The sequence below is a fragment of the Podarcis vaucheri genome (genome assembly GCF_965113315.1).
Source record: "Podarcis vaucheri genome assembly, chromosome: 4".
Lineage (NCBI taxonomy): Eukaryota > Metazoa > Chordata > Lepidosauria > Squamata > Lacertidae > Podarcis > Podarcis vaucheri.
In genome coordinates, this window is record NC_138762.1 from 18,922,230 (window position 1) to 18,935,430 (window position 13,201).

The 13,201-nt window shown below is 45.3% G+C and overlaps 1 protein-coding gene across 1 annotated transcript; it reads left to right on the forward strand.

The window, feature by feature from the left end:
- Positions 1–2,932: 2,932 nt before the first annotated feature.
- Positions 2,933–12,881, forward strand: LOC309530957 (uncharacterized protein C11orf97 homolog). Its single transcript, XM_082220198.1, has 4 exons — positions 2,933–3,301; positions 7,299–7,403; positions 10,304–10,429; positions 12,746–12,881. The coding sequence occupies exons 1-4, from the start codon at positions 3,208–3,210 to the stop codon at positions 12,748–12,750; spliced, it is 330 nt and encodes a 109-aa protein (XP_082076324.1). The 5' UTR covers positions 2,933–3,207; the 3' UTR covers positions 12,751–12,881.
- The last annotated feature ends 320 nt before the right edge of the window (positions 12,882–13,201 follow it).

Consider the following 13,201-nt stretch of genomic DNA (forward strand, 5'->3'; position numbering starts at 1 on the left):
GGTAGGCTGCTATCCGCAGCCTAGACATCCCTGCCGGACCTCCCGTAGGGCTGCCTAGGCTGCGGATGTCTTCCTGAAGCCTGGAGAGTGAGAGGGGTCGGTGCGCACCGACCCCTCTCGCTCTCCAAGCTTCAGCAAAAGCCTGCATTCGCCCCATAGGACGCACCCAGATTTCCCCTTCATTTTTGGAGGGGGAAAAGTGCGTCCTATAGGGCGAAAAATACGGTAACTGAGGGATTGTGTAGAAGCTAGAGCACTTTCAGGGAAACTGACACTGTCCTTTTTAAAATTTAATCGCATGCATATGTTGGCATTTCTTTGAGTGTGTGGGGCTCACTACTGCCTGTGGTTGTGGTGGAACACAATACAGAGTGTTGTGTGATTAGCAGCACATGAACATATGAAGCTGCTTTTTACTGAGTTGAACTGCTAGTCTGTCTAGCTCAGCATTGTCTCAGCTGATTAGTAATATGCTTTTAAATAGAGATTCCAGAAATTGAGCCTGGAGCTTTTGCATTCAGAGCATGTTATTGGAACTGAGCTGTGGTCCTTTCTCATGCTCACTGGGACTGTGACTTCTCATACCGTGTGGCCAGCTGCCGAATTTCAAAATCTGGAAAGCTGTGTTTTTGCTGGAACTAAGCCTATTTGCCAAACCACGGTGTGTTTGGTGGGAAAGTACGTCGTTTGTACCTTATCCTATGTGATTCTCAAGATATCCAAGATTGTAAGTATGCTTAGAGAAAATCCACATAACATTTTAGTTTATCAGATGTATTTTGCATTATAGTTGGATGTCTTCTATGTGATGTCACTTCAGAAGCAAGTAGCAGCACACAGGGACTATACATATTTTAACTATGCGTTTCCCAGGCCTAGTCCAGCACACGGAAAGCACACAGCATGAACAAAGACATGGAGAATCTGGTAGCTGGCGTTCCCCATAGTAGCATTTCTGAAGCCTTAACCTCAAAATGTTCATTCAGCTAGAAAGCCATAGCTTACATTCCTATGCAGTGTGTTTACCTACCTCTATTAAAAAATGATTTTACAATCCTACCCAATGCAGGTTTGCTTGGAAGTAAGTAAGTGTGGCATAGTGGCTAGAGTACTGGAGCTGGGTTAAAGTCCCCTCTCAGCCATGAAGTTCAGTGGGTGAACTTGGGCTTGTCACCGTCTCAGCCTAACTTGCCTCCCATGATTATGGTGTTAAAAATGGAGCAGGGGGAGAGAACCATGTTCGACCATTCTTGACCTTGGAGGAATGGCTGGCATCCATCTGCCTCAGGAGTCAATGGAGGAGTGAGCCTTTGGGGTCTGAAGTCAAAGTATTGGAAAGTTACAGCGCGTGTTGCAGCTGTAGAGAGCGATACGGGAAAGACATGTTTTGTTGGGTTTACATGAGCTACAATATTCTTAATTGTGTGTTTCATTTAAGGGCTCCCCCCCCCCTTGAAGTCAACCTGAAGTCAGATAACCTGCTCCACTTTGCCTAAGACCCGAACACAATAGTCCTTGCGCCGGTTCAAATCCACGGGCTTAAAGCATGCCTAACATGTTGTATTCAGGCCAGACGAGGGAGAACCTTTGGTCCTCCAGACGTACTCCCTGGCCACTGGCTGTGCTCTTTGGGGCTGATGGGAGTCTAGCAACATATAGACCAAAGGTTCTCCACATCCGATTTAGTTCTAGGCATGGATTTCAGCGGGGCCATTTCCATGGGGGGGGGGAGAGCTCCGGTTGAATGTCTGCCTGAAAAGCAGGTCACAGGAGCCCTGATTGGGATGTGGGTGGCTGAGTGGGAAAGGGGGGGGGGGAATGTAGGCAAGCACACTGGTACAAGACGTTGCAGAGCTGAGCTCTGAGCTCTGCAAGTGCGGCTTTCTCCCAATTGAAGTGCAGAGTGTCTGAGACATTCACAGGAAAACCAAAATGCTTGTTTACAAAGCTATTGTACTAGCAACCTTACTGTATGCCTGTGAAACATGGACCACTTATAAAAGCCATCTCCAACTCCTCGAAAGATTCCCTCAACGGTGTTTCTGAAAAAATGTACACACCACTTGGGAAGGCAGGCGAACTAATACCAGTGTACTGGAAGAAGCACAGATCACCAGTGTCGAAGCAATGATTCTTCAACATCAACTTCGTTGGACTGGTCATGTTGTGCGGATGCCTGATTATCGTCTTCCAAAGCAACTACTCTATTCCGAACTTAAAAATGGAAAGCGTAATGCTGGTGGTCAACAAAAGAGGCTTAAAGACTCTCTCAAGGCAAATTTTTAAAAATGTAGTATAAACACCGACAACTGGGAAACACTTGCCTGCCAGCGCTCCAACTGGAGAACAGCCTTTACCAAAGGTGTCATGGGCTTTGAAGACACTCGAACTCAGAACGCAGGGTAGAAACGTGCTAGGAGGAAGGCATATTGGCAAATCCTCACCATGATCAACTCTCCCCGGAAACCTATGTCCCCACTGTGGAAAGACGCGTGGATCCAGAATTGGCCTCCACAGTAACTTATGGACTCACTGTTAAAACCGTCAAAATAAAAAAAATCCTTCCAGTAGCACCTTAAAGACCAGCTAAGTTAGTTCTTGGTATGAGCTTTCGTGTGCATGCACACTTCTTCAGATATACTTCAGGTGTATCCGAAGAAGTGTGCATGCACACGAAAGCTCATACCAAGAACTAACTTTGTTGGTCTTTAAGGTGCTACTGGAAGGAATTTTTTTATTTTGACTATGGCAGACCAACACGGCTACCTATCTGTAACTGTTAAAACCGTGTTTGTGGAAGGCAATCTTACTGGGCTACGAAGAAGAAGAAGTAGTAGTTGCAGGTGCCTCAACAGCCTTCGACAGCAGCGCTTTTGCACTGTGACGCCTCTGCTCGCTTCACCCTCCATCCATCCCCGCCGGGCTTCTTAGCGCAGCATCCGTCGCCATGGCAACGCCCAAGAGGCCCGGGCCTAGTCTCACTCTAGGCCGCCTCTCTTCCTGCGCTTTCCCCCGGCCCCGGGGAGCGGGAAACTTAACTCCCAGGCTCCTTCTTAAGCTCCCCCGGGGGAGGCGAGTCGCGAGCTCCGGGCTCCCCCTTCTTCCTCCTCCTCCTTTCTCCGCCTCGGGCTCCTATGGCAACGGGCCCGCGCGTCTCCCGCTTGCCTGGGCGCGGCTGGTGCAAGAGGCGGCGGCGGGGGGCGAGGCATGAGAGCGGCGGCCGGGGAGCAACTGGAGCCGAGTCCCGGGGAGCCGGGGAGCAGCCGGAGCTACGCGGAGTACAATGAAGCGGGGCAGCCCTGTGAGTGGGGGGGGGGGGTCGCCGAGGGGGGGGGGACACACACAACCGCGTAGTCCCCTCCAGGGCTGGAAAGCGTGGCAACCTCTCTCCAGCCAAGGGGTGTGTGTGAGTGGGGGCATTGCTGTCGCTGCTGCTACCCCTCTCCTGTGCAAAATGTTGGGGTGCTGCCCTCTCCCCTCCACCCACCCCCATTAGAGGGAAAGGGCACCCCACCCTCTTGCATTAGGGACTGCCTGGCACCTTTGGACCCCCTCCTCTCCAATGCCCTTTGCCCATGATGTGATGCCATTGTTCATTGCCCCATAGAGAACCCACCTCCCTTGCCGCCCAAAGGGACCGACCGCCCTCTTCCCCCAGTGCAGAGGATCCTGCCTGTTCCAGTATTATTATTATTGTTTATTTAATTTGTATACCGTCTTCCAAAAGAAGATCCCAGGGAGGTTCGCAGCAGAGAAATACAAAAATGAGAGTACAAAACGCATAATAGCATTCTGCAGTCGACCTCCTTTGTAATGTTTTGTTCTGAAGTCTTTTAAGATGATATTTTCGTTTTCCCGTTAATTAGGTGGCTTTGGCTGTGTACTTTTATGTTTGACTTTCTTCAGTCATGTTTCATTTCGGATTGTTCTATTGACCTTTTAATGTGCTGTAAACCACTTGGAGATTTTTCTTAAAAATACAAAGTGGTATGGTATAGAAATGAAATGAAGAATAAATGATAATGATAATAAAGCAAAAGCAAACCAACCCCCCCTTCCCACAAACACATTTTAAAAGCCATAGGATGTTAATCGACCAAACGCCCGGGTTAAGAGGAAGGTTTTCGCTTACTGTCCTTTTTCGCCTTGTGCACATATCAGTCTCCCTTCCATGGGGGCACTGCACACCCCACAAGGGTTTATTCCGCTTGACAAATACATCACTATGAGGAACTCTTTTCAGTTCCATTCTAGAAGGGCTGGTGTCCTCCCCTTTCCTCTGCTCACCACCAAGAATCGACTTTCAATTCCCAATTATAGTCAATTCCATTGGGGACATCCCATCCCAATGGTATACACCCCATCTCCTTCAATGCAGTTTTTCCAAACATGCTGGAGGTTTGGTTTATCCCATGGGGAAATTTTCTCACTGTGATAAACACAGACCACTTTGAGATCTGTTACGGCATCGCTGACCGCCATTTCTACTGGGAGAGTTGCCTAACCCAGCAAGCTTTCAATCCATCAGCTATGGAAGCATTATTCATACGCAGGTGTCAGGGGTTCAGGAGCAGAGACGCAGGAAAGGGAGGAAACAGAGAGCGAGGGGGAGGAATACGAAGGAAGGATGAGTGATGATGACGACCCGAGATCCCCGAGTCTCTCCAGTGAGTCAGAGGATTCACAGAAAGGGGCGCCAGTGGTCAGAGCAAGGGGGGAAAGCAGGGGGACACCCCAGGAAGAAGGGACCAGAGAGGAATCAGAGAGCAGCAGCTGGAAGTCGGGACCAACGTGCCCAGCTGGGAGCAGCGGGGAGAAAGGGGACCAGGTATCGGGTTCCGGAGGCTTTCAGCAGGAGGGAGGGCATGAGTCAGGAGTGGTCACGCCCTCATCAGGGAGCGAGGAAACGGTCAAGAGGAAGGTAGAGAGTTGGGCACGCGCGCCAAGTTCAAATGCAGCGGAAGCTGGCGCAGTAAGCAGCCCGGAGAGGGAGCCAGGTCCCAAAGCCCGCCGCAAGGAGGCAGAAGGGTCCGGGGGGTCAGTGTCAGAAGAGAGTAGGAAGGAGGAGACCCCGGGGGGCAGAGGGACCCAGAGGAGGAAGGAAAGGCACAAGAGGTGGAGCAAGGCTAGGGTATTAAGTTGGTGTGCAAGAGGCGGGGAGTCAGACGGGACTTCGTCGGTCTAGCGTAGAAGACGTAGAGCTGCACGCTGCAGTTCGGAAATGAAACCTGTAACTCAATAAAGACTCTTATAAAGTGAACGCTGGCTAGCGTGGCCCTGTGTGAGCTGGGATCTGGAAGCAGCTCTGACAGCAGGCATTTTACGGTAACTCACCAAAGGACAGCTTAACAAACACTTGATTTACAGAAAACCATCTATACGTAATCACCTTCAAGGGCTGCATGCATGTGTATGACATTTTATAGATACATACACATGCCTGATAGTCGTGATTTGCTTTTGGTTCCTTAGTTTGGGTATACCATGTATAGGATACAGTGAAAATGTCACTGAACCGCAACTGGCTGGGGTGCCTATACAATATGTGGGGCAGTGAGATGGGTTAATTTTACACCTGAAATCACAGCTGCCAGTGAGCTATTGGGCCCAAATGGCTCACAAAACTATAGTTTAGCATTTACAAAGTTTGACTGCATTTAAGCAGTTTCATGCCACACTTGGACATCCCATTACAAGTGGAATTGAAACTTCACCTCCAAACATGGGAGTAGCCAAGATGGGGGGGGGGGAACCAATGTGTTTTGTTAAGTATTTCTATTATTTTACTTGATGGGGAGGCAGCTGCCCTTCCCTGCCCCCCCCCCCATTCCTCCAAACATTGGACAGACTATTCAAGCACCCCTTTGGCTCCTGAGATTTCAGCAGGAATTGTTTCCTTCTGAAGCATCACTTCACAATTTTAAAGGGGCACTAAGCTTTGGGGAAACAAATTATGAGCCACTGTTCTCTGAATTCTGGGACTATTTTCATATTCTGCACTTTCCCTCACTCCCACAGAATGGCAGTATACGCATATTACCTGATTATCGCTCCATGTAGCAATTCAGATGAATAGTGTATTCAAAAACAGGTTTCAAAAACCTGTTGCATATACTGTATAATATACGAAATAAAAAAATTCCTTCCAGTAGCACCTTAAAGACCAACTAAGTTAGTTCTTGGTATGAGCTTTCGTGTGCATGCACACATCTTCAGATACATGAAACAGAAGTTGCCAGATCCTTCTATATAGTGAGAAGGTGGGGAGGGGTATTACTCAGAAGGGTGGTGGGAATGGGTAATTGGCAGATAGCTGAGATAATTTTATACAGTGCCCTCTAGTGCCCAAAAAAGGGAAGATAAGGTCCCTTTCCAAAACAATCCACTATATTATACAGTATTATACCGCAATATTATACAGCTATATTATACATAATTTTTTCAGTACCACTCCATACCTCCATACCACTGATTCCTATATGGTTATGAATCCTTATAAGTGACTTTTCTGTCTGTTACCTAATAACAACAACCTTCAATTAAAATTGGAAGCATGATGCTTCCAGCACAGTCTTAAGCAGCCTACTCAGAAGTACATCCTACTGAACTCATTTGGGCTTACTCCGAAGTAAGTGGGGTTAGGATTGCAACATTTGTTACTATGCCCCAGAGTTCAGACAAGCATCCCTTCTGCTTGTTGTAAATCATGCAATGGGAAACCTCATCAGTCAGTCAATGTAACGGCTTTGGATTCTTCTGAGTCTTTAATTATGGACTTAATGTGTGGCGATGCACACATTGGGAGAGGGCCATAGCTCAGTGACAGAGCTCATGATTTGTGTACATAGTGCTCCATTTTCAACCCACAATATCCCTAGGTAGGACTGGCAAAAACCTGTCTGAAACCATAGTGAGGCAATGTAGAATACTGAACTAGATGAACCAGTGGTCTGAGTTACTGTCTTCACTGGTGTGTCATGGGAAAATATAAAATAGTTAGTGATTGCATGGAAGATTGTTGCACTTCTCAGTATTATTTCCATATCTGCTATATCTTGCACCTGAGAAAAGAGTACCAGAAAAGAATATTTAAGCTATGGGTGCATCAGTGACTTAAGTAAAACATGATTGATATTTTTCATATCACATTTTCTAAACATTTTGTTTGCATTTTTGAACTTTATATTACAAATGAGAATGATTTTAAATTTTATTATGTCAAATTAGTTAATTCTGATACACAGTTAAGTGAAATAAGGTGTGTATCATATCCCTGTAAATTGTCTTTAACAAAACAGGGAAGAAGTTTGTATATGTCGAACCACCTAGAAGAGTTAAGGAAGTGCTGGAAGAAGAGCTTTATTTTCGGAGGGATGAATGCAGAATTAAACACCCTTCAGAAGGTAAGCTCTGTGGCCGGCAAAGGTATAAAATAAAAATAAAATGATTTAGGGAAGAAAAATCTGAAATGTTTAGTGGATAATAAGTTGTGAAGATACTTCTTAACTTGAGGAAATATATAAAGTCAGATGTTACGGGTAAAACAAAGTTCTATTTATTTATCATACAATTTTTCCAGGCATTCAGAATGGTGCATGTCATATTATATATAAGTGTGATATCCACCAGCACAAAGATTTCTGCTTGGACAATGGAAGTTCCTTTCCCTGTCCTCATGCTACTCTTTGTCCTCCACCAATCCTTTTTCAGAGGGTTGGGGGGGCACAGAGCAGATTTAGAGGATGCACGGGTAGAGGAAATAATTTCTGTTGCACATCAGAAGTCGTGGTGCTAGCGGAAGCACTTCATTGGAGAGCTCCCAATATATCTTACCTGCCTTTCACCTTAAGGTCCCAGGGTGGATTACAACATACAATAAATTCAGAGGCTCAATACAAGAGCAAACTCTAGCAAAAGCCAGTACATTGGCTTGCCCCATTGAACTCACTTAGTAACCCAACCAAGTAAGAATCACAGAGTGGGCTTCTCCCTCCCCCCCCCCCTTTCATATTAAGTATTTCATTTATCTTTCAGAATGGCAGTTCTTTAACCACATTCTCCACAACAGCTCATTTAAAGTTTAGGGAAGCCTCAACAGAGAAATCCAAAACAGCAGTTGGTAGTTGCAAGCTGGCTTTGGACAACTTATAGAAGAAGAGGGCCAGACCCTATAAATACTGTCACCTTGGCATGTCATCATTTGTATTCAGCCTTTTTATCAAGAAACTCAAATCAAAATACACAAGTTCAGTAGTGCTTTTTTCTGGGGGTTCACAGGGACACGCAGACCCCTAAACATTTTGTGAATCTTTGTTCTTTTGTCCATTTACTGTATTTATTTTCCCCGATATGAACTATAAAATGGTGATTTTCTTGAGCCAAAATGAGAGTACCCCTAAACGTTTTTTTAGGGGGGGGAAGCACCGCACAAGTTTATTCTTTTTATTCTCACAATAACCCTGCAAGGTAGATTAAACTGAGAGAAAGATGGGTGGGGTGGGACTTGACCACCTAGTAAACTTTATGGCTGATTAAGGGGTTGAAACGAAGCCTAAGGCCAATACGCAATTGACTATTCCATACTGATTCTCTGTTAAGACATCCCTCATCCACTTTGATTGACATCTATGTGTATTTTGTTACTCCATGAATTTGCTTTAGCCGGTGGTTTTCAAAGATGCTGCCTTGAAGGAATGTTTTCCGTAGCTGGGAATCCGTATGGCTTGTGGTGGAACTTTGAACATTGCAGAGGATCCTGTGGCAAGTTTGGTATATGTGGGACACTGGCCTCACAATTCACCCTGCATGAACCTTACAACACAATTCCTGCTGCTCCCCATTGCAGGAGAACATTAGCAGACTGAGCAAGCTGTCTTTCTGAAAAGCTGCACAGCCATTCCCAGTTTCATTTAGGAACCCTTGAGAAGCTTCAAAGGAACCCCAATGTTCCTGGGAAGCCAGTTTGAAAGCCACTGGTGTAAGCCCTATAGTTGTTAAGTCCTCAGAGTTATCCACCATGTCATACCACTGCAAAAATGCATGATGAGTGGCTTAATATTTGCATCTATCACAGGCCTTGCAATAATATGCAATATACCCAATCGATCACTCTGCTGTGCTGCAGAGGGTCTCCTGCAGATTCCATCTATATCAGGAGGTCCATTCCATACAATATAGCAGGAATGTCCAACGTCCATAAGGTTGCAATCTACCATCCAGTATCAAAAACTGGCAGTGATCTACCACACTCTCCCATTGGATTCTTAAACTTAAACATATTATATTAGGCTGGGGAAACCCAGCCAGATGGGCGGGGTATCAACACCCGTCCAGAACTAGGAGGGAGAGGGTGTTTTCTTTCCATGGGAACTGGCAGGAGGGGGGAAAGGGAGGGGGACGTCATTATCTCTCTCATGTGCCACCCATCCCTCAGCTCCCTGACTGGGTGCCTCCACAGCTGCAGCCCGTGCAGAGCCCGCACACCTCATCTTCGCACACACGTACACACAAACACAGCCCAGCTCTTCTTGGGAGCTGGCAGAGCAGCCAGTTTCTCCCTTGGAGGCTGCCAGGGCAGCATCCCTTTCACATCCCCCCCAGGAATGCAGCGGGAAGGAGGACAGGCAAACACACACACACACACACACACACACACAGAGGCCAGCTCTCCTGAGAGCTGGCAGGGCAGCATCTCTGTCCTGTCCCCCCCCCCAGGAGCGCAGCAGTTGACCTGCGATCAACCATAATCTAGCCCAGGCTCTACCAGTCGATCCCGATCAACCTGTTGTACATGCCCGCAATATAGGAACAGCATTTAGGAAGGTGGCAGCTACCCTTTGGCGCTATCTCCCACTGCACACTAGACAGGCGTCAGCTCTGTTGTCTTTTCAGGACCTACTGAAGATCTTCATTTTACAACAAGTGGAGGGTGTGTTTTTTATCCCAGTGTGTATCTGTATTGGATTGGAAATTTATTATATATATGGGATGCTTTGTAAGCATTTTTACATACAGAGTTGTGGTTTTTTAAAATTGTTTGGGTATATTAACTTGTTTTTTACATATGGACTTGCTTTTATTATGAAACTGCTCGGAGATATTTTATGGCAAGCCACCCATAAATGGAATCGAATCAATAATGCAAGGTTCCTTCCAGACCTACAGTTGCACGATTATGTTTCGTCAGCCAGTGGTTTGTACAAATATTTCGGTCCGCGGGTATTTGCTTTCCCTCCTACCTAAAAATATAGAAGGTCAGCTTCGAACCCAACTGACAATAATGCTCTTCATATATTTTGAACAGCGGCTCTGGAAGGAATTTGGAGCTTGAAAAGGAATTTCCCAGTGGGAGGCTTCAAGCCGGCATCACAGAATCCAAGTAGCTTGCTTTCACAGCCCAAGTACTACTCCAGACATGCCGTAATAAGAAGTAAGAATGAAATATCTGGGGGCTGCATCGTGCATCAGTAAACAACTCTGACTTTCAAAACATTCACCTGGGATTGTCCGTCTTGGTGTGTGAATCCCAGCATCCATCAGCTTTTGAAAAGTCACATAAAATGTTTTTTAAGGAAAGAAAAATGCCAGCACCCTGTTTGTTCTTCACCTTTCCTTCAAGGCGCTGTATGTTTTTTCCCCATTTTATCCTCAGAGCAATCTTGTGAAGTAGAATAGGCTGAGAGAGAGCGAAAGAAAGAAAACATCCCCCAAGGCTATCTTGTAAAACTTCACGGCTGCGTGAAACCTAGGATTGTATGGTTGTGGTAGGGTAGCGCTCTGCCCGTTAGACACCATAATAGTTGCTCTTTAGATCTTCAGATTTGCGACTCTGCTTTAAGATTGCTGCTCCTGGCTTGCAATGTGTCTTGCAGTGTTTTCAGTCTGGTTTTGCTCCTTGAGATCAGGGATGGGCAGTTGCTGAGGTGCTGGTTCAATTCATGCACTTTGCAAGGGAAAATTATCGTAGTGTATAAGTGGGGCTGCCGGTTCTTGCACAACTCTACAAACACAACACATAGGCTAATAGTTAGTAGAGAATATATAATAGAATAATGATATCATTCAGATTGTAGGAATAAGCCAATCAAAGTTCATATGTACAATATAACAGAGTGGTAGCGAGGACTGCCAAGCCGTGTGTTCAAAACAGATGTCTACTACTGAAACAGTAGTACAGTGGTGCCTCGCAAGACGAAAAGAATCCGTTCTGTGATTCTCTTCGTCTAGCGGTTTTTTCGTCTTGCGAAGCAAGCCCATTGACAGATTAGCGGATTAGCGCTATTAGCGGCTTTTAGCGGCTTATTTGCTGATCGGATCAGCTGATAAGCGGCTTAGCGGCTTAGAAAGGGGGGGAGGGGAAAAAACCGCAGGAACTCACAAGGCATTGTCGTCTTGCGAAGCAAGCCCATAGGAAATTCATTTTGCGAAGCACCTCCAAAACGGAAAACTCTTTCGTCTAGCGAGTTTTCTGTCTTGCGAGGCATTCGTCTTGCGGGGCACCACTGTATCATTCCGGAGACTCTGTCCTTTTGAAACTTTTGAGACATCTTCTGTTGAAACTTTTGAAAGACTATTGTGAGACTGTCCTTAGACATCTGTTTTGAACACACGACTTGACAGTCCTCGCTACCACTCTTATATTGTACATATGAACTTTGATTGGCTTATTCTTACATTTTGAATAATATCGTTATTCTGTTATATATTCTCTACTAACTGTTAGCCTACGTGTTGCGTTTGTATTGTTGTGGTTGGTTCTTACTGCAACACAGGGGTTTGTTTTTGGTTCTCACACAACTGCGGAGCATTAGGGGGATGGAGTCTAGCTGTCCAGGCTCACAGAAGAGATGGCTGTTGCTGCAGCAGGAGAAAGTGCACCCGTCCCCAGTATCAAGCCAATAAAATGCAGCCTATAAACTCTTGCAGGGACAATTAAAATACTCCTGAGGGCAAATAAAATTTTCAAATGTAAAAGAATAACTTAACAGGGCCACGGGCAGCACTGCCCTGCTTTGGGAACTTGCAATTACAATCTCAACTCCTGGTTAAGAGTATACCACCAATAAAGTCAACAAGATTACTCCAAAATAAATGGCCATATTTATTTCCTTACATATACATCCCACCTTCCTTCTATCGCTCAAGGCAGCATACCGGCAATCCAAATATTCTGCTCTTCTCCCAAGCAGCTCAGGCCAGCACACTTCATTATCTTCCACATTTAATATCCTCACAACAACTCTGTGAGGTAGTTTAGGTTGTTTTTATATTAGCTTTCTCATCCCCCCCCCCCGCCAAAGAATCCTACCTTCCATAAACATCTGCAATTTTCTTTAAACTTGTGATCCTAAAACTTCATTTGTTTGAGTGCACAAGATTTCGCACACATTCGCACACTTCAAGCTGTTTTTACCCTTGTCGATTAAAAATGTTAAATAATTTGTGCCGCTCTCTAACTGAATGGATTCAACCTCTGTAGCTGAGAGGCACCTCAGGTAAGTTTCCAGCCCCATTTTTAAAATAATTGTCCGTTTCCTCACACTCAGTGAGGTCATGTTATAAAGAAAAAAATACATATATAGTTCATGACACCTTTTTATTAACAAAAAAAAAGAGAAAACTTGATTGGAGACTGCCCTGTGTTAGGTAGCTAACAAAATGAATACATAAAAGTACATATAAGTGGAAATGCCTCACCAATAAAACATTTACTAATCTGTGTTTTCATTCTTTTCCACTCCTGCAGGATAGCCCCTGTGAAAAGCAGTGTTGATGGAAGGGACAGGAACTAGGCAAATTCACAGCTGCTATTTTTATCCAAATGCTGAGTACTATATTCTAGAACTTGTATCATAGCATGTAAAATAAACTTTTCAACCATGCATCAGTCGGTATATCTGTGTTGATCTTCTGTTTAGCTATAAAATGTTCCGGAGCGAAAATGTTTCACCTCTCTAAATTTTTATTACCCGCACAGCACCTGCCTGTTTGGTAGACGATTGTTCTTTTACTAGTTCATTGGCCCCTTTTTCTGCAAACAGCACAGAAATGCAGGCTAGTAAAAGTGGGCTCATATACTGTACAAGCAGTGATGAACAGCTGTATTCAACACTGAGCTAAGCAAAACATTCCACCAGCGCCATGATTTTTCCATGTACAACAGAATATTCTCTACCCCCCCCTCCCGCTGCCCGCAGCTTCG

Bases quoted from the DNA above. Each gene is read 5' to 3' on its own strand.
- LOC309530957 (XM_082220198.1), top strand. From the start codon at position 3,208: ATGAGAGCGGCGGCCGGGGAGCAACTGGAGCCGAGTCCCGGGGAGCCG. The intron at 3,302-7,298 runs GTGAGTGGGGGG...TTAACAAAACAG, and splicing joins CAATGAAGCGGGGCAGCCCT to GGAAGAAGTTTGTATATGTC. The intron at 7,404-10,303 runs GTAAGCTCTGTG...TATTTTGAACAG, and splicing joins AATTAAACACCCTTCAGAAG to CGGCTCTGGAAGGAATTTGG.